General features: G+C 33.2%; 1 protein-coding gene and 1 long non-coding RNA gene across 2 annotated transcripts; both read left to right on the plus strand.

Annotated features, from left to right (window-relative positions):
* Positions 1–11,028: 11,028 nt before the first annotated feature.
* On the plus strand, positions 11,029–12,006 carry LOC108201027 (protein SGT1 homolog). Its single transcript, XM_017369313.1, has 5 exons — positions 11,029–11,039; positions 11,195–11,258; positions 11,324–11,416; positions 11,561–11,654; positions 11,885–12,006. The coding sequence occupies exons 1-5, from the start codon at positions 11,029–11,031 to the stop codon at positions 12,004–12,006; spliced, it is 384 nt and encodes a 127-aa protein (XP_017224802.1).
* Positions 12,007–22,847: 10,841 nt separating this feature from the next.
* Positions 22,848–24,529, plus strand: LOC108202083 (uncharacterized). The gene is made up of 2 exons (XR_010287712.1): positions 22,848–23,742; positions 23,859–24,529. It is a non-coding gene; the product is annotated as an uncharacterized LOC108202083 (long non-coding RNA).
* The last annotated feature ends 367 nt before the right edge of the window (positions 24,530–24,896 follow it).

Genomic DNA, 24,896 nt, shown 5'->3' on the forward strand with positions numbered 1-24,896 from the left:
AATTAAAGGAAATTCCAAGAGCTTCGCGTGGGCTGTAAGATCGTCCAAATCCGACATCTGGAACTCAAGATATGGCCCAAACAGTGCAGAAATCGGGTAGAAACCAATAAATTCGAATTTTAATAGAAATTAGCTCCAAAATAGCTAATTTATCTCCAAATCCTTCTCAACTTGGAATTCTTTATTTCTTACAATAAAACATGAAAATATATTAAATAAATATCCGAATCAGTGCAAAATATAATTAAATATGAGAATAAAATCATATAGAATATATATAAAAATATATTCTATCATCCTTTCATTCACCCGTTAACAAATGAGGCTTTATTTGGTATAAACCTGGGAGTAGTGTGTGGATAAATAAATCTAGGTTGTGCATAGATCAGTACCTCTAAAAAATTGTGTCTCCATAAAGCATCTCCAGTGGGTTTTGTACGATGATTAATCAGAATAAACATAAATTTTTTTGAATATTCATATTATGTAATTCTTTACTGTTTCACAACATAAAAAAATCATGTCCATCTTGATTAGAATTATGGATATCGGAATGATAACATTAAAAACGAAATTTTAGTATTTAGATTATGTATTTTTTTACCGTTGCACGACATTATGTAATTATATAAAATTAGAGAAAAATTTAAGAGGGTCGACTGACACCTCTTGCCCCTACAAGGATCCGCCTCAAGTCCTCGATCAAGCGGAGATCCACTTTCTCTTCTTTTCCCTTGGCCTTACTGCGGAGATACTTGTGAATTTCTTTTTTTGACGGATTGAACTTGAGACCCAATGCGAGTTCATCCATGTTGCACTACTTGTAGTTAGTGGTGGCCAAACGGGTGCCCCGTGACGAGACGAGACGAGTCGGAGGCGAGACGAGTTCATGAAAAGTGAACTCGCGGACGTCTTGTTTAAGGCTAGCGAGACGAGACGAGCCGAGACGAATCTCAAATTATTAAACTCGTGTCCAACTCGCGAGTTTGGCGAGTTGGACGAGTTATGATATTTTTTCGAGTTGGTCTGCGAGCTCTGCGAGCTTGTCTGCGAACTAGTGGTGGATGTTTGTTTGTTTGCGAGTTGGACAACAGTAGTACTGGCAGTGGCTAGGGGACTAGGGGTAGTGGGCCAGGGGCCTTTTTACTTGTTTTTTTTGTTTCCAGTAGCTTAGTCAGTAGCTTAGCCGTGCATTTTTATTATGTTTATTAATTTATTATGGAATAAAAAAAAAAGGACAGTACCTCTATTTATTTTATTAATTAAAAAAAAATTACAACTGATTTGAGAGGACTCCTCTCCAAAAAAACGGAACAAACCGCATTTACATTCAAAACAAAATAAAAATAAAAAATTACATTTAAATTGGCTACGAAGCGAGACTGCACGAGGCGAGTCTGCACGGGCGAAGTTGTAGTAGACTAGTAGCTACCTAGTCACAGCATTATGAATGGCCCTAGATCATTCTGGAAGTCTGGATGGAAAATACAAAAGATACACACATGTAGTTTTTTGGTGATTCTTTTTTCAAAAATAATAAATAATATTTTTTGTCTGCCTAATAGATAATTAAATATTCAGATATACGCTATCTATCATATACTTAAAATCTGATAAGTAAAAGTGATAGTTTATCATATACTTAAGATTTGATAAATAAAAAAATGTGTTAATATACAGTAAATGTGTTATGTTGAGATGAAAGAATTAAAGCATGATTTTTAGTATATAATATGAATGAAAAGGTGAAAATGAAGGTGTAAATCTCTGCACGGCGAGACGAGGCGAGCTCGTGCGAGACGAGACGAGCTCGTACGAGGCGGGCGAGACGTCTCCGAGACGAGCCGATACGTTTGAGCCGAGACGAGACGTTCGCGTTTTCTCAAACCCAGGCTCGTGATCGTCTCGTATAGCTTAACGAGATGAGGCGAGTTTTAACTCGTCTCGCGGCGTACCGGTATTCAACGAGTTAAAAGGCGAGCCGAGACGAATCGATCCGTTTGAACTCGTTCGTTTGGCCACCTCTACTTGTAGTTGTAGAGTGAGTATGTGGTGAAATTTGGAAGCGAGTTTGAAGACTGTGCATGCCCCACATGATTTATAGGCTTTCGTGGGTTCCGATTTAACCGGCGATATAAATATATATATATATTTTACTATTAATAAACCTTTTTTTATATTTAGATATTAATTTTTGATATAAATTTTTAATACTTTCAAATTAGAAACTTTCATATTTAAGTTTTTGGATAATATAATTTTATTACCTTTTTGAATTATCTAATATATTAGGTCTAATTGACCCTCCAAAAATCGAACCCGACTCTTTCTTATAAAAATGACTTCCTCTGTTTTTTTATGTGACACTTTGACTTGGCTTTCACCGGATGGTAAAAATTATTATTTTTAATTGATTTTTTTTTGGGAATTAAAATTTTCATTATATAATTTTATTCAGAAAAAAAATATTTCAAAATAATACTTTTGACTATCCAATCTATCCGATCAAAAAGTGCGTGTCAAAAAGTCAAACATCCTACATTAAAAAACCGAGTGAGTAGTTTATTATGACTTTTACTCCTTTAATTCCCATTTTCTTGTCAACTTGTTTTTCTCCGGAATAACTCTTTAACTTTGCATACCAACTTCGTGAACACATCCATGCTAGAGGAGCGGTTTTACGAACAATAAAAATGTATATTACTCCTGAGCACGATCGGATAGCCCAGTGGTTAAGGGTTTATCCTCTGTCGTCCCAGGTCATGGGTTCGACTCTGGCTCACCCCGAGAATATCTTCGAACAGATACTCACTTTGTAAGGCTATAAGCCATATTAGTCAAAAAAAAATGTATATTACTCCTACCATTCTACTCTGTTCGTTTTCTTCTTATTTCACAAATTTTTAATTGATAGTTACATGTAATGTAAAAACATAATTTAAAAATATAAAAAGATATATTACTGCAAACCATATTAAATTTAGCTCAAATACTCCCTCCTTTCCTCTCATTTCTTAAAGTTTTTTTCATTGCTTGACATGTATTTTAAGGTGCACTTATATAAACAATAATTTTATATTTTATTTTATTTTTTTAAAAAATTTAAACATTGAACTTCCATTGGAAAAAATTAAAATTATTTATGAAACTATATGAGTCTAAAAATACCTGTCAAACCCTCTATTACTCGTGTAAAGAACCACGTGGGAAATATGAAGTAACTTTTTATACTTATAAAATTATTATAATTCTAAATTCAAGTTTGGTTTTATATTGTGTTTGATTAACGTCTCAACCCCGTATTCAATTTGCTAGTTCACAGTTGCAGATTGAAGCTGAGGGCTGTTTGGTTCATGTATCTTCGCTGAGACTTGAACTGATTCCAGCACCAAATTTCTGATAGTGACATGTTGTATTTGAGTGATGAGTTCTTGAATCCGTTTGAAGTCGGTGTAATTTACATTCCATTTCTCTAATTATTATTCATTGTTGATCGTACCAGCTGTTCTATCTCTTCAAAGTTTTTATCGACATGATTGACTTTGGCATAAGAAGCATTGCAAATGGTTATCAGTTCCTTTTCTCATGTTGTTTATTGTAGTCCAAAAGAACTCAAAAGATAATTAGGGGCATTCTTTGGCAATAAACATATAATGATAGATATATAATGAAAAGGCCACCACAGTGACATGTGTAATCATATATTTCAACAATTAACCCCTTGCAAATTTCTTTGAACAAGGCAATTTAGTAAATAGGAAAACAGCAGGGATACAATAGAAGAGCCGAAGGCATGTGACAAGTACCACTGGTCGTGTAGCATCGAAGGCATATTATGGGAAGTAAGCTGAGATGGAATGCTAGGTAACTGAGGATATTGTAACATAGTTAAATGGGATAGATGTTGTAGCTGCGACATGTTAGGAGGGGCAAGAGGTAAAGACGTCGTTTGTTGTTGGTGCAACTGGTACTGGAGCTGCTGAGCATTTTGCTGATATGGCTTTTGTTGGTTGGCTGCAAAGACCAAAGAGAGATGGATGTGGACCAGGTGGGAGAGGAGGGGCTCCTGATGGGATTGAAGCTGATGTATGTGGCTTCTGGTCTCCTTTTTGGTATGGACAACGCCACAACGGTATTGCAATCCGATTCCTGGAATAGTTCCCTCATTCTCACCACCAAATGATCCAGTGGTTGTGGGCAGTTATCAGTGTTTTAATTGACTGAGATTTATCTTAAAACCACAAATAACCACGAAACCAAGATATAGGGAGCTATCCAAACAGCTTTTAACTTCTAAAAGATTAAATTCTGAAATTTTGGATTCTTTTCTAGAAAACCATTCTATCCCATTCATACCTGATCACTTCGGTTAATTAGACGGTTATCCTAGAATAATTTGCAATAACTCTGGAAAATCTAGCATTTTCTAAGTGAGATATATTCCAGTGACAATGAACACTTGCAGGTGTAAAAAAGTTTAATAAGCACTTATGGAACAGATATCTTTCTCCAGCAAAGGAAAGGTAAACAACAATGTATAAGAGAAAGAAAGCATATATACGATATACCTGCATAATTTACACCAAATCAGATGTCAACCTGAGAAGTAGCCACATGTAGTAAATGCCCTGTCTAAGTCAAGAACTTACGCCGAAGAGTCCGGCCACAATAATTCGGTTAGTTTAGATGTATCAGGTACTATTTTGACTATTGCAAGTAACGGTGATGTGAGTTGAATTAATGACTTGATTGCAAACTATAGTCTATATACTTCTTCCGTTCCACGGTACAAGTCTCTTTTGAAAGAATTTTTTTTTCCATAATACTTGTCCACTTTTAGTTTCCGATGTAAATATATTGACATTATTCCAAAATTACTCTTCTTGAAAATTGTATAATAATTAATGAAGGTTGAAATATAATCTACATTCATGCATTTGTTAAGGGTACAAGTGAGAAAATATCATCTAATTAATGTTTCCTTAATAACGTAATTTTTTTAAAAGAGACTTGTATCGTGGGACGGAAGGAGTATATCAAATGTATCACAACCCTCTGATTTTGTTATACACCCTTCTATTTGCAGAATTACAGGTTGGTAACACACCAGTCTATGCCAAATCTTCGAGCAAAAAATAAAACTAGTAGTCATATTATATATACGGTTTTTCTAGTATGTGTCCATGGGCACATGTTAAGCACCAAAATTCATAAGTTTGGTTGATTTTGATTGGCTACTACTTCTTTATAATGGTGGACCCCCGGCAAATTCACCCACCACACCAATTAAAATCCACCAAATTTATAAAATTTGATGCTTAGCATGTGCCCATGGGCACACACTAGACAAACCCTTATATATAATAGCCGCATTCTATTTTTCTATGTTTATTCATTTTAAAATCATAAAGTCATTAGTCCCATTATTTTTTGCATGAAGTCTTGCAACAGCTCCTCGTTCACTTTGTCTTTCATTCATTTTCAATCCCTGTTTTCCTATCTTAGAATTGTTCCATTTGAATTTAGCAGTGTACTTGTATTTGCAGCTTATTTCATGACTCTGTTGGGATTTTAATCTAAATTTTATGTTTACGTTATGTTTTGTTTATTTGAATAAGTCAGCCTGGTTCACAGCATATTAGTAACAGTAGCATTAGTACGTGGAGTAGTAGTCAGTTAGGTGTAGTAGTGGAGAAACAATAGGAAGTGGTTGCTGTTTTCACGCTACCACCTTGTTTGATTAGTTCTATTTAAACTCTTGTAATCTTTTTATTATGCAGAAGAGAATACAATGTAGTCTTCATGTATCTTCTCCCTTTATACATATAAAACTGCTGAGTCTATATCCTTATTATTATTTTTATCAAATTACAACAGACTCTAAGCATTTTTCTGATGATGGTTGGTTAATAGAGGTTGCATTTTGGTTGATTTTATGTTGAATTTCTATTTTTGTGTACTTTATAATCTTTGTTCTAGATATTATCTTTTTGCCTTCTTCAAATATGAATAATTTATGATGGAAACATAATTCATGAATTCATGCTATAAACAAATTCCATACATATTATATGTTTTATTTTTTATTAGGCAAAAAAACTGAAAAATATAAATAATCATATATATTTTCAATAAGAGAAAATTTAGACAAGTCTATTATTTTCTGTGTGCGATATCATATATTTTATAGGTTTTCTCATAAATACCTAAGTCCAAAATTGTTTTTGCAAAAATACTACATCTTTTTTAAATACTTTGCAAAAATATCAAAATTTTGAAAATATTTACAAATTTATTGTATGCAACCCGTTGCAATCACATGCAACCATATTTGCAATATCTGTGGGGCCAATTAACTGAAGTTGCATATGGTTGCAGATAGTATTTTTGAAAATATTTTTAAACAAATTAATATTTTTACAATTTTTTCAAAAACTAGTAAAATCACAAAAAAAACTTAGGAAAAAATATATGAAATTTTTGATAAATTCTCTATATTCTTTTTGACGAAAAGCGAAAAATTTAATAAATAACTGAAGCCAAAACAAACCCTCGAACGGTCGATTACAAGCTGATTAAAAAACAAAAAAAGAGCAACATATGGGGTCCTCATATCACGGCGTACAACAATCCTATTTTGCATCGGATCTGAGTATAAAGGTAAACCCCTATTTAAGGATGCTGCGCACTTTGTTTTCACTCCGCATTGATCACTTGAGAAAACATGGAGGGCTTACAAGCATACATACCCGAAGAGATGTTGGTAAATATATTCTTACGACTCGAAGTAAATTCTCTCATGCGGATCATGTGCGTTTGTAAATCATGGTATCGAATTGTTAGCAGCAGTTCTTTTATCAAATCAAATATTTCTTGTAACACAAACAAATTGTTATATACATTCTTTACGCACAATGATTCCTACTCTTTGGTCGGAAGAATGGGATCAGGTGATAATAAGAAATACTACTACACGCCAGAGCAATTCGGAATAAATGTTCGTAAGCATGATTACGGATTAAAGGTTTTTGGAACTTGTAACGGGTTGTTATGTGTGTCACATGTCAATTTAGGTGTCGATAGTATCGTGTATTTGTTGAACCCGGTGATCCGAAGAGCGAAAAATATTGGAAAGATACCTATTGAAGTTCAAGAGCGGAAGGGAAATTTGTGCCTGGGGTATTATGATGGTGATTATAAAGTGATTATAATTGTTCGTGGTTGTGGTAATTATCGTGTTGGAGTTTATAGCTTGAGTACTAATGGTTGGAAGATTTTGAGTTGTGACAGTAATAATTTTAGTTCTAATAGTTTTTGTGGTTATGTGTCGTCTAAATGTGTTAATGGAGTAGCATATTTTGTGAAGAACAGAGATGGAATTGTATGTTTTGATTTGAATGATGAGATGATCAGAGAAATCAGGTTTCCGGAGAAGTTTAGTCCTGCCTGGTGGCCATGGACTTGTGATTCGTTTACTCTGGAGGAATGCGGAGAATCAGTAGCTCTAATGGAAATTAGAGGCGATGGGCATTTGGTGAAGTGGGGATTAAGGAGCTGTGGAGGCGCTGAATCCTTATGGGAGAAGGAATGCACCATTGCATTGGAAGCAGATCCTCGCCAGATTCATCTGATAGGGCTCAAATATAATGGCGAATACATACTAAGGCTTGCTCGAGCTGGTCTTTTTCCACCTACTAATTTTAGAGGCTGTTACTTGTGTGACTTGCGAAAATCAGAGTTAAAGAAATGCAGCCTGCCTCAAGATGTGCAGGCAATAGATTATCTTGTGGGGAATCTTGTTTTGCTTAATGAACAGACTTTATATCCTCTTGTGGATTCGGAGGCAACATGTACTGAAACGACGCTTGTATTGTGCAAGAGAAGACCCGCCAGAGAAGAAGAAGAAAATATTGCGGAAGGGATATAATGGAATGCAAGGAAGGACAAAAAGGAAACTAGAGGGATAGAAATGAAGAAGATATAAAGATCGTCAATTTCAAAATTTGGTTTTGGTAGTAGTTATTTTCTTGTTAACTCAATTATTTTGATTATGGAGAATAAAACTTTTTATTACAAAGAGAGGTTTGTTGCAAAAATCTTGCATATTCTTAATTAGTTTGCTGCTATATCTATATCTATATATCTATACATAAAGGAGGTTCTTGAGAAGATGATGTGGCATCTCTTAAAATCCTCCGTTCGCTTTTCTATTTTTCTGAAGATTCTATGTTTTATTGATTTTTGTTAGTAATTAAAATTAGTTTTTAATTTTTCTCAGCTTATTAATTGTTATCCGTTACAGATCTTTTGTTTTCCCTATCATAATAATATATATATAGAGGATGCCACAGACCTGATGTAGAATAGATTTTGTAATTTTGTATGTGGGTTTTGATTGTTTAGAAGTGGGTTGGTTTTAGACTTCTAGGCTGTGTTCACTTGGATTGAAGGAACGAAAATTATATACAAATTATATAGAAGTTTTAAGGAGAAGGAAGAAAGTATGAGATAATAATGACAAAATATATGAATGCATTCAAATTTCTTGTGAGAAGGATTGTAAGAAAATATGATGTAGAAAAGGAATGAACATTTCTTACAAAACATGTGGGTTAGAATTATAGTCAAAATAGTAGGAATGTAAAGATTGAAGGAACGAAAATTGTATACATTTTCTTTAATCAACACCATTTTTGAGTACAAAATTCATTCCATTCTCCCTCTATTCCATTCACTCCAAGTGAACACAACCTTAGTTTTTGGTTTAGTAATCGTGATTGTAAATTGATACTCCAGTGTTGCATCATAGTTCTGGGATTTCTATGGAGTGGACTCCTGAAGAACATGCAATTGTGCAACAAGGATAATTTTTTACATGAACTATAGGCAATTCGTCTGATGCGTTGCGTTGGATACGATCCGCTTCGAAGCTCTCACCGATAAGTCCAAGCTCGAGCAGCCCGAGCGTTTCACTCGGATCATGCCCGATAAGGTTAATAAGATGTTGTCGATCATCTGTAGGGGCGTTAGAATGACGAAAAAGCAGGTATATGAAATCTGAATGCATTTTGCTTGAATAGTGTTGTATATGCATGTGATTGTGAATTCTGTTATTTATATGATTTTGTTAGAATAATATTCTGTGTTCTTAGGTTGAATTTTTCTGGATATATGTATTGTTAGGTTTTTACTGATTTTTATCTACGTGTTAGTATTTTTTTCATTTGTAAAATGTTCACTTCAAAAATTTTCTAGAAGGTTTTTTACTGATAAATCGATAGTCAAAAGCATGCCATTCAAGTTGTATGATAATGAAGTGATAATTTTTTGCGTTGTGTGTGTTTTTATACACAAAATCGAGGAGATTTTTAGTTGCGAGTAAGCTAGATTATATCATCAACAAAGCGGTTGAATCATGAATTTATTGTTGATATATCTAATAGAAATGTTGTGTGCAGGTACAATGTGGTCATTTTTGGGTAAAAGCTCCGTGCCTTTTTCGAGAGTTGATCAGCACCTGCATGAAGAAAGCAATGTCAATGGAGACCATGTGGATGATTTGTCTGATGCAGACGATGATGATGGATCAGGAGCTCTAGGATAAGGAGGTTCGGAAAAGAGAGGCTTAACATAATACAGCTCAAGACTCTTGAGAAGAGTTTTGAGTTGGAAAACAAGCTTGAACCCAAAAGAAAATTGGAGCTGCCCAGGGCTCTTGGACTCCAACCTAGACAAATCGCGATTTGGTTTCAAAATAGGAGAGCCAGATGGAAGATCACGCAATTGGAGAAGGATTATGATTAGCTAAAGTCTCAGTTTTATGCTCTTAACACTGAAATTGATTCTCTCAAGTCTCTCAACAAAGACCTACATGCTCAGGTACTTATGATCATTTACCTCTGTGTCATCGATATTAAAAAGTTTATAGTGCTCTTAGAGCAACATATGTGGATGGTAAGATGTGCGCATACCTTACAATTAGTCGTGTTATGAATAGGATAACTTTAGGGGTTTATTAATAGATAATATGTTGGTTGATTATTTGAATGATGATGGCTTTATCAAAGTGTACCTGCAAGATGCAATCATATATTTCTGAAATGATAATCGATTATCAAATCATTTTAGTGCAGATACTAGCATTAAAAATGGAGAGCCACCAGACTCAATAAACCTGAACAAACATCCAACAACAGGTTTGTTTTAGTCAAAGTGGAGTTGTATTTTCTTAGTTTTTAGACGCAGTTTAAATTATGTCTGTTTGCTTTCTTTTGGAGTTTGTTCCAAAAGAAGTGTTCGTTTAATTTTGATTTAGGAAGGGTTCTCTCGAACATCTATGCATATTTTAAATTACAACATAGCTAAATGTTTGATTCGCTCTTACACTTTTTATAATTAACAATATTTTTTTAAATTCTCACAACAAACACAAAATAAAAGGCCTCCGTCACTGAATTGTGATGAGTTGCGAACTCGTGGATCAGCGGTTTAAATATAGTTTTGATCTCAAGATTCAACACTAACTCTTAGGATACTAAATAAAAGAAGATGGATATAATCCTATAAGCAGTGCACAGGCTTTAAGGAAGCTTCTAGCGCCGTGAGGTGAAGATACTATTTGAGCCACAGGCTTTAAGGAAGCTTCTAGCGCCGTGAGGTGAAGATACTATTTGAGCCATGTTGGACATGACGATTCATGTTGAACTATGTTTATAATTGTGAGGTTGTGTTCTTCCTGACTTATTTATTTTGTTTATAGTTGTAATCGGTTAAAAATTTATAAATTGATTTTTTGTTAACCTATCAATCAGGATTCACGTGAAAAGGGGTTCAACTCCTAATATTAGGCAAATTCATTAAGTATTTATGTGTTATCTTTCTGAACAGAACTTCTTCACATGCAGTATGGCTGGATGATTTTTCCCGATCCTATGGTTTGGATATTACATTATTTTTTAAGTGAACAGGTCTGCTTTTGGTTCTTTCTGTGATGCAAATGGTGCTGCAATGTTTTGATCAAGCCCGGGGATGTCTACAAGGTTAGTGTTGTCTTGTAGTCTCCTTTTCGTTTCTGTATGAAATATCTGGCAATCTTGCAATTGGACCAAGGATATACATAGTTGTGCAAAGTATGTGATTTGCAGATTAGCCTCTTCTTTCGGAGTAGTTGTGACCTTAATTGTTTTGTTCTCAGTTTGGTGAAATTAGAAATGATTTTAGGAATAGTCAGGGAAGAAAATGGGAGTTCAGAAAGTGTGGTTTCAGTCTGGTATCCAGTCTATATATAAACTTTGTAAATATTGATGTAATTATATGGGCATAGGCTGTTGCTGATGCAAACAGAGCTATTGAACTGGATCCAGCAATGGCCAAGGGCCCAAGGCATATCTACGTAAAGGGTAAGAATCTTCTTAACGTAATCTTGTATATGTATAGTGAATTACCTCCCCTAAGTGTCCAAGAACGAGGTCAAGTGTGGTAGTGATTAGAAATCTGAGTACTTTTTGTTCATTATTTTCTTGCTCGTGGTACTACTTGTATATAACTTGAAGAATATTAGATTGTTAAGGCTGCTTTGGAAACGGATGCTTCTTTGGCATCGGGAGATTCAAGATTCATAAATCTTATCAATGAATGTAATGACAAAATTGCAGGTAATGTCATATTTAAAAGCTTATAGGTTGAGCATGCTAAAGTATTATTGGCCAAGTGATCTCGAGTCAATTAGATTTCCCATCCTCCTCTGTTCCTTTTGTGCAGAGCACGATCCCTGTAGGTGGTCTGACTCTGTTCCTTTTGTGAAAATGCTGTTGCACTGGCATTTCGGAGAATCTCCTCTTACTGCTCCCAGCAGCTATAGGTGGAGTTTAACATCCCAATGCAGATGCATCTGTTCTAAGAGGTACAGCAGATCCAGACAAATCAATACTTGCAGGTGAAGATGAATCCATTGCACCTACTGGAGCTGAAAAAGATGATGAAGTAATGCCTGATGGCCCTGAATAAGAAGTATCGGATTTCACCACCCCTCTCCCAGAGACTCTGATTACTCCCTTTATATTACCCCCTGAAGTAATAGGCTTAGGAACTAATAATATCATTTTATATTCTTACAGTATGTTGGGAATCAATATTCAATAACACAGTATACACAAAATAAAAGGACTAAAATAAATATTAGGTCATACAAATCTTTAAAATATTTGATATTTTGTATTTTTCTCACTTGCACGAAGCGCGTTTTTTCCTATTTTTTTTAATAAATTGAATACCAGATTGAAAATGTCAATTTCAGGAGGTAAATTGTCCACTACATCTGAATTCTTATATATCTCATGGTTTTTAATTATATTTTTTGTTTTGTCAACTATACAGGTTATGTACAAACCAACGAGATATTCTTTAAATAGTTTGAAATTTATCAGTATCAATTTACAAGTATGAAAATATTTCTAGAGGTGAGCATTCGGTTAACCGAAACCGAAACTGATTTTTTTTCCGGTTAACCAAAACCGAAATAAGCAGAAATTGGCTACCGAAAACCGAACCGAATTTTTGTCAGTTTGTAACCGAAACCGAAATTATTATTTCGGTTATTACTGAAAATCGAAATTTAAACCCATTTACCTGCTATATTTGCAGCTGATATTTGATATGAATAGCATATATTCAAGTTACATCCAGACTTACTAAATTTGTCTAAATCTAAGCAAATTAATACTAAGCGATGTATTATGCAGTTACAATGAACACACGAATCAGCCAGAGGAGTGCTGTAAGTTTCCCGTGCCTTGTTACTGAAGACTGAATTGCTAATGAAGTTACTGGCCTGGAGCTGCTACTGGATTGACACTTCATGATACTATAATACAAATACACATAACTATAAAAACTGCCTCTAAATAACTGATATGTATATATATTAATACTAATAATATATTATTAAATATTGAAAATTCGGTTAACCGTTCAGTTTTTCGGTTAACCGCGGTTAAAAACCGAATAACCGAAAAATTGAATTTCAAAATTTTCGCTACCGAAAACCGAACCAAACTGAAATAATTATACTATTTTTTTAGAATTATAGCCAACCAAAATAGCCAATACCATCGAAGCACAATGTCTTACAGGCTCCACAAATTTTACATAATATCCTACAGGTTCAATTTAGCCGACCGTTATAGCCAACCACATCGGAGATGCTCTCATATATGTCTAACTTTTATCACTCATGCAGATTAGGTTTATGTATATACTCATTCTTATAGGCTTAAGTTCTGTGGAGACCACATAACTTTGGAGAATTGGAGACCAGCATCCAGACCATTAATTCAGTTATAATCCAACGACTGTTATAAATTTAATTTATAATTAAAATAATATCTACATAACTACACCTTTCTTTCCATACAGCTTAATCCCTCCGTATAGTACACATATAGTTGCGATCTTCCTGGATGTCCATTTCTCCGCTAATCTCAACCCAATTATTATCCATACACGCTAATTGTTCCCCTGTTCTTCATATTGTCTATCTGTATGTTCGGTTCAATTGTTCTGCACATCTTGTTTTGTTTTGCATATTTCTGACCTGTAGTTAGTGAAAGTTCTGCAAATGGTGGTATATGAGAAGCAATTAGGGTTGTCGTCGTAATCCTGTTTATCTTTTTGTTGACCTGCAACAATGATCTAGGGGACAATGCTCGAATGCCCATATCACCGTTCTGCACTTGTTGTTTGATACCCAAATTATCCCGCAATCCCTTTGATTTGATTAAGAGGAGAAATTGAAGAACAATTAATTTGTAATATTGTCTACAGATTGGAGTAGAAAGTGGGATATTGATATGTGGCAGTATAAGATTCAAAATACGGTCCTTGTTTATCGCATACAGGTAGTTACTTTTACATTTTCAAAAATGAACATACATATTCATCTGTATTTCTCATTTATGTTTTGATACAATGGTGTTGGATGTGGTCTCCAAAGTCTCCAAAATATTTAGTCTCCAAGGATCCCAACTCTATTTTTATATAGCGTGATAAGAAAAATTAATATATCATTATCTTATACAACTTCATCCAATTGAGTATAACTGTATGTGTGGTATGTTTTATAATAATGTCATGAAAATGAATTAATTTGACCTTAAAAATTGCTTATGAGCCAATTTTGTTCATTTAAAATTTAATCCATTTGTAATGTGAACTTATGTTAAAAATTGGTGTTGCAACTCTACACATACTATCTCTATCTTCATAAATATTTTATAAAACTCCATACCATATCATATCTAGTAAACGCCATGTGAGTGGTGATTGGAAGGTATATCCATATTAATTTTTACACTTCGATAAATCAAAAAAACTGGGTTATATCTCTGTTTTCATAATACATTTTATTTTTAAAGTTGCTATTTAATATGTGTAGCGTATTTTTATTTCCAACTCATTCATGTTGACCGGAATAAAACAATTAGTAAATGTGTTATACCGAACTAGGAATAATTCAGGAATGTAAACTTATAAATTAAGGGTCAAAATCAGTTCGTTATTTATCTAGATAAATTTAACTTGATGAAAATAAAATTTTGACTACAAGTTAAGAGATGTATTTAAAGACAAGTTACATATATATAAATAGTTGGAATGTCTACCCTAAATCCATAAAGTTTACATTCCTGAATTATTCCATTTCGCATATGATATTTACGTATATTTAATTAATTTTCTTTATATTAATTCCAATACATGTGCAATACATGTCTACCCTAAAAATCTATGCATATATGTATCGAATAGTTGAAATTTTTGCAATATTTGTGATCTATCCACATTTGTGATTCATGAGTAGAATGATTGCACATGTATTGGAATTAATATAAAGAAAATTAATTAAATATACGTAAATATCATAGATCAGTATACAACAGTTGATCTGATAAATCATTCGTTCACAAAATGAAGAAAAGAAAGAATTAAATAAATTTTTCTAGAAAAAGAATTGAAATGGATTATTCCCCATGAAAAGCTGACAATAGAATCAAATAATTAATACTTTAGAGAAAAAAAATGAAAAATCGACTCCACAAAAAAGAAAAGGAAAGAATAATAATTGAATGAACTATTCCATTGAAATAAAAAAGAAAAAAGGAGAATTGAATACGTTATTTCTTCGAACAAATTAAGAGAACGAAATAAATTATTCCCCCAAAAACAAAGGGGAAAAGACTTGGATTGTATAGATCAACCCATAGAGCAAAAAAAATGAATTATATCATTCCCTTAAAAAAAAGAAATAGAATTAATGTCGTGTCCCTTTGCAACACCATATCAGCGATACCCCACACTTCCAATTGATCTGAACACATGATCACCATTCTGTGATACAGACACATGGGTCCCATCTAGACGTTGAAGTGTCCAAATAAGGTATGGCCCCCACATGTCCAATTAATGCTCCGAACACATGCTCACCATTTTGTAATACAGACACATGGGTCCCATTTAGACGTCCAAGTGTCCAAATAATGAATGGCCCAATTTTGAGGTACCGCCCCAATACCTTAGTCCTTGGCCTATAATTCTCTAAGCAATGAGGGATTAGGGTACATACAATACCACCACCACCTGCTGCTTACTTTTGGAGGAACTCATTCAGCAGCCACACTTCAATTCCAGTGGAGAGAAGGAGAAGGTGGACTAGGCTTTGTTGGTGATTATATAAATCATTGTTTTCTTTGTTAATCAGTGGGTGAATTGCGAATTCAAGGATTAGTGTCACATTATACTTTTGAAGATAAGAGAATTGATACAGAAAAATGAGTCAGTTGAATCTTGATTGACATCAGATTTTAGCAAAGATCAGCTCCAGAAGGTACACAATATTCAGTTTGGTTTTAGTAGCGTTATTACTTTCTGAATTGTACTTTATTGGCAGTGTACAACTGCTGATGTCCTTATCATTTGTTGTTCAGTAATTTTTTATTTATATATTTATGAATTATATTTGGTCTTTAATACACTTGAATGGTGGTGTCTTCAAGGTGCGGTTCAGTCTGGTTTATGGTCTTTTTTATAGTATTTTATCGTCAACCCTAAGTTAATACCGAGTGCCATGATATTCATAGAATAGTGTACAACTAATTTCCTACTTTATAGAGTAAGTTACTGTAATGCACAAACTTACGCATTAAGTAGGAAAGGAGTTCAATGCTGAATTCAAAAGCAACAGAGTTTATGGAACGAAACGATAAACTGAGATTACAAACAGAACATTCGAGAGGTCCGCCTCTCCTAAAACAAACCACAATAATCAGATAAAACCCTCTCCTAACTTTCCTTCTCTCTACATACCCTAACCATCACTGTGAAATTCCCTTCTTGCTCTTGGACCTCTTAATATATTTATATTTGACTTCTCATGCTCCTTTGTCCGATTTCTCCTTCATGGAATATGCTATGACTTTAGGCGGTACTTTCGAATGCCTAATTAATATATAATTTATCATATGAATCAAACGGAGACACTAGTACTTGGACAAACAAAATAAAAAGTTGAGTACAAAATGAATGAGACGTGAAACTAACGGCTCCGAATATAATATAATAAATATAGGATTAGCAGCTCAACAAAGTGTTGAAAACTGAAATCTACGTGACCAGGCCATGAAGTAGTATAACAAGAGTACCCAGGTTGCAAAGAATCACAGTTATAATAATCATTTACCCAATTTCATATTTCACGAAACAGACGCAGTCCAGTCGGGCCGTGACTAACTTTATTTTCCCGTCATGACATCAATTCTGTGTTTTTTTATGTGTTTTGACGTGATTCATTCGAGATTTAATTCAAAAGTAAAGATTTAGTGACATACATGTATATTTATCAACTTCAACAAATCGCTCATGTATGTTTTTTAGACGTTGTATGACTTTTCATGATTGAATTATTATTTTTTCATAAAAATACTTATTTCGGCAGAAAAGTATATAAAATCATATTGTTTTTATGAAATACTCCTTCCATCCCAAATTAGATGAGCTCATTGACTTCGGGCACGCACTTTAAAGTCCATTGACCGCATAACTACATTACTTATTTTTAAAATTTTATTTTTGCAAATAAAAATTCAAATATGAAATTCTTGTTTACAAAAGAAAAATTTTAAAAATAAATTTCGGAGCTAGTCGGTCAATGCATCTTAAGTTACGTGTCCAAAGTCAACTAGATCATCTAATTTGGGATGGAGGGAGTAAGTCTTATTCTTTGGCAAATAACGAATATGAAAAACTCTAAAGCATTTATATCATAAAAAATTATAAAAATATGTATTTTTTTTGAAAAAAATGAATGCTTATTTTTTGAAAGTAGAATTTGCCAAACATGCCTATTGCAAAATTTTCTTGACGTAAATTGTTATATTTTTTTAATAAGGTGAACTGGTGAAATCATTTCGTATAAAACCTAATGGCGAAATCATTTCATATAGTTTTCTCTATGTATATTACATTTTTTTAACTTGAAAAACTAAACAAAACCAATTTAGTGTATTTCAATATTAGAAAGACTCGCCTTCTTTTTAACTTGAAAAAATGGACAAAACTAATATAATATATTATTAAATTGAAAGAATGGACAAAACTAAAATAATATATTTCGGCAGATCAGACTCCTAGTTTATTTGTCTGGAATTAAATCTCGACTCTTAAATCATTTTTAATTTTGAACTGATTGTTTGTATAATAAGACATAAGTCAGTTTAAAGTTATGAATAACTTAAAAGTAGAAGTCAGTTTAAGGTATTATTTTCCAGTAGACTTAATGTTTTTGAACTTTCTTTTTATAAAAATTACCCACATAAATCATAAGTTATCTATAAATTATTTTTATTTTTATTATTATATTTTTAATAATTCATAAATCATTAATAAATCAAAATTACGTAACTATATATTTTAAATTCTCAATTCATATTAATTCATGTCTATAAGTCAAAATTCCAAGTTTAATCAAACATGATAATTTATTAAAGGCACATGACCTTAAAAACAGAAAAGCCCAAGTATTTAGACCCATATAGACACGTAATGTTAGTCTATAATTATTTTAGTTCCATTTCGAGGAATTGTTATAAGGTTCATATTGACTCAAAATTAGCATGATACACACCAGACCCATAAACATATATAATCTTATTATGAAGCGAAAGGTTAAGCAGGGATGAGAAGTAATTTTTGTTAAATATAATTAGAATTAGGAATTCATTAAAGATATTTGTAGGTGAATTATATTTACGGGTTGTAATTTCGGGTAACGGGTCGTGTTCGTGTCAAGAATCGGGTCGATTTCGGGTCAAGCTAAAATTACTTAAAATTGAATAAAACTGAAAATTTAAATTATTAGAAATGAAACTCTAATTTCATGTCATTCCGGGTCCATTTCGTGTCAATCGAGTGATTTTTGGGCGACTTTCGGGTTTTGTCTCAGTAAATCGGATTACGAATTCATGTCGGATTTGGGTCGTGTCTGATATTGCATTTATATTGTAGCTTTGTACAGCAGATATTTAAGATTTTTAAGAAAGCATTAAATCTTTGATATCTTCTTGTATGGTTTAAACCAATAGAAAACAAATATCTCAGCCTAAATATATTACATTTGATATCTTTAGATTTCCAAGAAAAAAAAATACACATATGAAGTTATCTTTTTAAGTTTTCGAATCTAATTCTACCTTGATATCTTTAGATTTCTAAGAAAAAAAAAGGTACACATATGAAGTTATCTTTTTAAGTTTTCGAATCTAATTCTATAATTCTATCCAAAATTCGATATTCATATAATAAATTTATAATCTCTTAATTTCAAAGGAAATCTTCTGAAATTGAATGCAACAAATTGAATGCTTTTTGCAAATGCATGTAAGATTATCCGACTCCAACTATAAAAAGGGGCTCCAATCCCAGTATCCCACAACTCCATAGCATTCAGAAAATAACAAACTCAGTTGTGTTCATTCTCAGACACTAAACTATCAATGTCGAGCGCGGCTGGTGACAGTAACAATACTCCCCAAAACACGGCTCCGCAAGCAACATTTATGGTTCTTGAAATCCCGCCAGGGATGGACATCGTTGCATGTGTCAAACATTTCGCGCAGACGAATAACGCGTCTGTGAATGTGCTCAGCGGCTGTGGAATGCTTTCACGGGTGGCTTATAGACACCCGTCGTCGCCACATCCGGTAATACTTTTTGAGCCACTCAACCTGGTTTCTATTGCAGGCCGGGTGAATCCTGCAGAGCCAGGTTATGCCTATTTTACGACTACAATAACTCGGTTGAATGGAAGTGTCCTTGGGGTGAGGCCTTTCCATTTGCTTGCCATGGACTCAGTGGTTTTGACTGTGCTTGTTACCAGCTTGGCTTGCACCTGAGTCAATTTTTTTATTTTCATATGATGTTATCTGAGTGACAAACAATTTCTATGGATTATTTTGAAATCTAAATTCTAAAAGGTTGTTTTTTTGCTGATATGTTTGTTATTGAGATTTATCAATTAAACTCTATACAAAACAACTCTAATGATAAACAAGTTTAAATTGACATAATTGAGTTTACGAAAAATAGAAGTATATCGTTGTATTGCCGGATACAATAAGGAATAAGCTCCCTATTAGAGAAAAATCTGTCAACTTATCATCCTGCTCGATTACATTTTGGATTTTCTTTAACTATCTTCCTTGCATGGAAAGACTGAGTTTTGAATGTGAACTGAACTTTTGCATTCTATATGAGGTCATTTCTTTTTCCATTATGCTGCTTCCAGATGATTGGATCTTGAATCACTTGTTTCATAACTAAATAATGTCCAAACTCAATTTCATTCAATTTTGCCTGCTTTGTTCAATCATGTTAAACTACACAATGTGCATTGCCGTTGAGAGCCAAATGATGATCAAACAATTTCACGTCTTATTAGATCCATGGTTCGCCCTTCTGAATATGATTCCATGTCTGTTTCATTCATTTTGTCCGGAATTAGAAATCCATATAATAAGTAAACTATATCTTTTTATATAATTTAACCTAATTAATACATAATTTATCATATTAATTAAACGCAGGCCCTAGTCCTGGGACAAACAAAGTAAAAGGCTGAGTACAAAATGAATGAGACGAAAAAAACGGCTCGTGATATAATATGATATAGAATAACACCTCAACAAAGTGTTGAAAGCTAAAATCTACATGACCAGGCTGAGGAGGAAGTATAACAAGAGTACCCAGGTTGCAAAGGATCACAGTCATAATACTCATTTACTCAATTTCTTAGTGTAAATAGAACATTGGATCTATTGATTAGGAAGCATTTAACTGATGAGAAAAGAAACAAAAATAAATTGATAATGGAAAGAGAGGTGATGAGCTGAACCTGTTTACTTTCAAATTGCCCCGGCTGTGCAACAGAAAACTTTTCTGTAGAAAACAAGCTCGGACAAGGAGGATTTGGTCCTGTATACAAGGTAAATCAGTTTCTTTGATCATGCAACTAAAATTCAATTTAAAAATGGTAAGAATGGTGGAAAAGCAACCTACTTGATTTGCATTTCTGATAGTACAATTCAAAGGGCATGACTGTTGTTTAGTGTCTGGTAAGTGATAATAATCTCTGTGATCCGAAGAAATGATTTTCTTTGTACAAATCCTGTTTCCTGAACATAGCATTGCTTAACTTGCTCTGCAATGACCAGTCTACATTATGATAACTGTCAGAAGTTCTGTTGATGCTTTGTTGACACTCTAGTAGTATGTAATTGTCAAATTACTCTCTTTTTAACCTGATTAAAGAACAGAGTTATAAAGCTGTAATACGATGTTTGTGTTTGTGATTCCAGGTTCGACTCTCCAAAAAATTAGTTTCAGCTCTCCAAAAAATAGATTTAGAATTCGTAATATATAAGAACGCAATGATTTATAATACAAGTTCACAATTGTCATGTCTTAAGCATGTTTTAAAAATATATATCTTGAAAGGTACTAAAATACTCCAATCTTGTCCCGTTCTTAAGCGCAAGTAGTATTAGAGATCGAGTTAGATGAGTCTTCGGTAATATGACGAATAACTTCAGCATGTATTAATAGTCATCGAACTTAATTTTATTATCAAACAAGGGACGCAATCATTAGCGTATGTGTGATATTAATAGTCACTAGACAAATATCTTGAATTAAAAACCAAAAAAGGGACACAGTTGCCACTGTGACAGCTAATGGATTTCTTAATTTTGTATAAAAATTATTACGATTTCATTTCATGAAGAATATATCAAAGATGCACAAGAAGATGAACAAATAACTGACTATTATGAATGTTAATACGAAAAATATAACAATACTACTAAAAAAACAAAGAAGACTCTAAGTTGAAAAATAAGACGTGGCCAAAGGAGCAAACAAGAGTTTAGATCACAAGTAGTTCTGACTTAAAATAAATATACTTTCATATTTTATTTTTATTTAATTAAAAATTGTGGTTTATAATTGATAAATAATTTTTTTCAACATTTCAAATTTATTATAAATAAAAATTATTAAAATTATTAAAAAGCTCCCGTGCATTGATATAAATTAATTATTATAGAATTGCTCATTAAAAAATAATGACATCCAACAATACTAAACAAATAATAAAATAATATTAAAAAAATAAATTATAGAAAAATAAAGATAAAAAATTATATAAACAAAATATTTCGTAGTTAGTTATAATGTATTCTAGACGTAACTCTTCTTAACTCTAACTCTTACATATTTAATACAATACAAACAAATCATCTAACGCTTTTTAGCTCAAAGTTTATCTATTTCAAGTCAAAGATGAAGTCGATCTATACAAAAAATTAATTTTCCTTACAAACGAAGAAATATAAAATATAAAAAATATGAATTAAATTTATTCAGAAAATATATTATCACTATTGATGTTAGAAAAATATTTATAGATGATCATAACAATATTTATAATTTATATTACCGAATTACTATATGAAAACTATTGTAAAACAAAATTTTAAGAGAAAATATAATCAAACGGTTAATATGATTTAACCAAATTTCAATTTATTATCACATAATTGTCCGCTAAAAAATTATGATATCCTATGGAATATAGTATTTACAAATAACAAAATCAGATTATAAATAATAGACTTTAAAATATGTGATTCCCACTGGTGTAAAGAGGGTGCTGCGACAAATTGTGCTGCGACAAATTGTTGATATCTCTTAGCAAAAGAAATTTGCACAACAGATTCACATCAGTTCTCTGTCATCTCGATCTAGTTCCTGTATTAGATTCTTGCTTTAATTGTATTACACATCGGCATTTTTATCTGCTAAGCTTCTGGTTATGATTGATTTAAGAAACATCAAAGTATCTTAATTCGCTTGCATGATTAATAATGTTAAGTGATCAATTCTCCTAAAACCTCAAGGTGTTAGGAAGAGGGCTTACCAGGATCATATTCTAACATTCCCCGTCACTCGAAAGCCCATTTATGGGTCGAGAGTGGATCACGGACGCCTATTTTTGGGGTCGTATAAGCTCTGATACCATGTTAAGTGACCAATTCTCTTAAAACCTCGAGGTGTTAGGAAGAGGGCATACCAGGATCATATTCTAACAAATAAACTCATGTGTACTCAAAGGACTATATTCCAAAGTGCTTGCTTGCGAGTAACCCAAGTTATTCCAAACTGAAAAAGAAAAGAAAAAGCAAAACAGATATAACTAAAAGTTCTCCATTTGTAATAATTCTTTTCTTTTTCTATGAAAGCAAAACATATATGACTAGAAGTAAGTACTTGTCATAGATCTGTATATAGGAAACAGATCGATCTGTTATTTCATTATACAGAAATCAAAACCGAAAAAAGAGAAATAGGAATGGATCATTTCAGCCACGAGCATCCACTGATCCTGAATGAAGATTACATTGCTAGAGGGGGTGATATGTGTAATGCCTGCAACGAAGAGATCGTCTCATGTAAGTCATTTGTTTTCAGTTGCAGCAGCATCACGGGCATCCCAGGTACTGATAACAAGGATGTTGATGAAGAATGTATTAAATTCTTACTCCACAAAACGTGTGCAGAGTCGCCCCTTAGAATTGAAAGCCTAAGAAACCGAGAAGAGTTCCTTGACCTCCATATCAATCCCCATCACCAAACACAGTTAGATTACTTTTTGAACCGTCCAGGTGATATTTATCCCTGTAACATGTGTATGAAACAAATGCCATGGATTTACCACAGTCCTGGTTTTGTATTCTGTGTTTGCCTTAAATGTGCCATGTTCCAAGTTGATTCTTTCAGATGCCTTAAATTTATGCATCAATCTCACACTCAACACCAACTAGCCTTAATCCAACGTCCATCTTCATTCAAATGTGATGCTTGCAACATGGAGGATAGTACTAAAGACATGTCATATAAATGTGTGGATTGTCCGTTTTGGATGCACAAGAGCTGTGCTGATGCTCCTACCTCTTTCGTATTTCATTTTCACCAAAAACACCCTCTTATGCTCTCATTTTCTTTGCCACAAGTTTATCATAAATTTGCACAGCATTGCAGACTCTGCAATGGAAAGCTGGGTGAATTAAATTGGCTTTACTATTGTTCCAAATGCAGATATTTCGCCCATTTTCAATGTGCTAGATCAAGGCAGATGTTGAGGTGCTGCTTTACTTTTGCATCAATATTTACATATTTATTTGACGCATGCTTTTTTCTTTCTTTACATTTGGCATTCTAGCTAGCTTATATGTTGTTATATTTTCCTGTATTCTCAGCTCCTCTGAAAACGAAGAATATCCCGATCTTGTGCACCTCCCAGAAGCTACTGAATCATCTGTAAATTTATTGTGTGAGCAATTTATCAAGCGGATGAGTAGTCCAAAGAACGAGCAAGGATGTAGCACAAGAGGTCGTCTTAAATTAAAGATTGGGCTCATGGTAAACATCACCTGCAGCTTGTTACACAGTTGATGAGTTAAACGATAAGAAAGATATATTGGTCGTCTTTTGTTTCATCTCAGATGTTATGATAAATCATGTTATCTCGACTTGTCACATGTCAAGTTTGGTGCTACTCATATTATTAAAGACCGACTCCATCGGCACAGCCTCACATTTGTATTCAACAAGAAGTTTCGTCGTTGCGGAAAATGTCACCAGGGTAATATTGGCAGGCCTGTCCTTGAATGTGCACCATGCAAAACCATATTTTGTGGGGATTGCTCCGGAATGTTTAAATATGTGTTTTGAAATAGATGATTAGACTTTAAAAAAAAAAACATGTGTTAAAAAAGTCAAAATGACCTATATTTTAAAACAAAGAAAAGGGAGTGATTGGAGTTCTTGTATTAGGTTTTGGTATTGTGTTATAACTCTTCAAAATTGTTCTTTTTTTGTAATCTCATTAATAAATGAGTATACCTCTAGCTAGTCTGAGACTTGTGCACTTTGTGTATCTCAGGCTCCCTCACATTTAATTCTAAGAGCAAGTTCAATGGTGGTGCGTGTTAAAATAGGGGCTATTGCTATAATATGACACTCAAGCAAAAAACTCAACTTCAACTTCAATGAGATGCTAAACTTGGATGTAAAATACTCCCTCCATCCTTTACTGTTATCTGTTATATTCTTATCATATAGTATGTTTTGTTTGTTTTGTTTATTGTGCATTAAATCGGGGGTCTTCATGGAAACAGTCTCCATGGCTGCGTAAATCTTATCCACCCTCGACTCTGCTCTAAACGGGATATACTAAGTATGTTTTGTTTGGTTTGGTTTATACTGAATTCTTCAATTCAAACTCTCAATCTAAA

This window comes from Daucus carota, chromosome 9, assembly GCF_001625215.2.
Source record: "Daucus carota subsp. sativus chromosome 9, DH1 v3.0, whole genome shotgun sequence".
NCBI lineage: Eukaryota > Viridiplantae > Streptophyta > Magnoliopsida > Apiales > Apiaceae > Daucus > Daucus carota.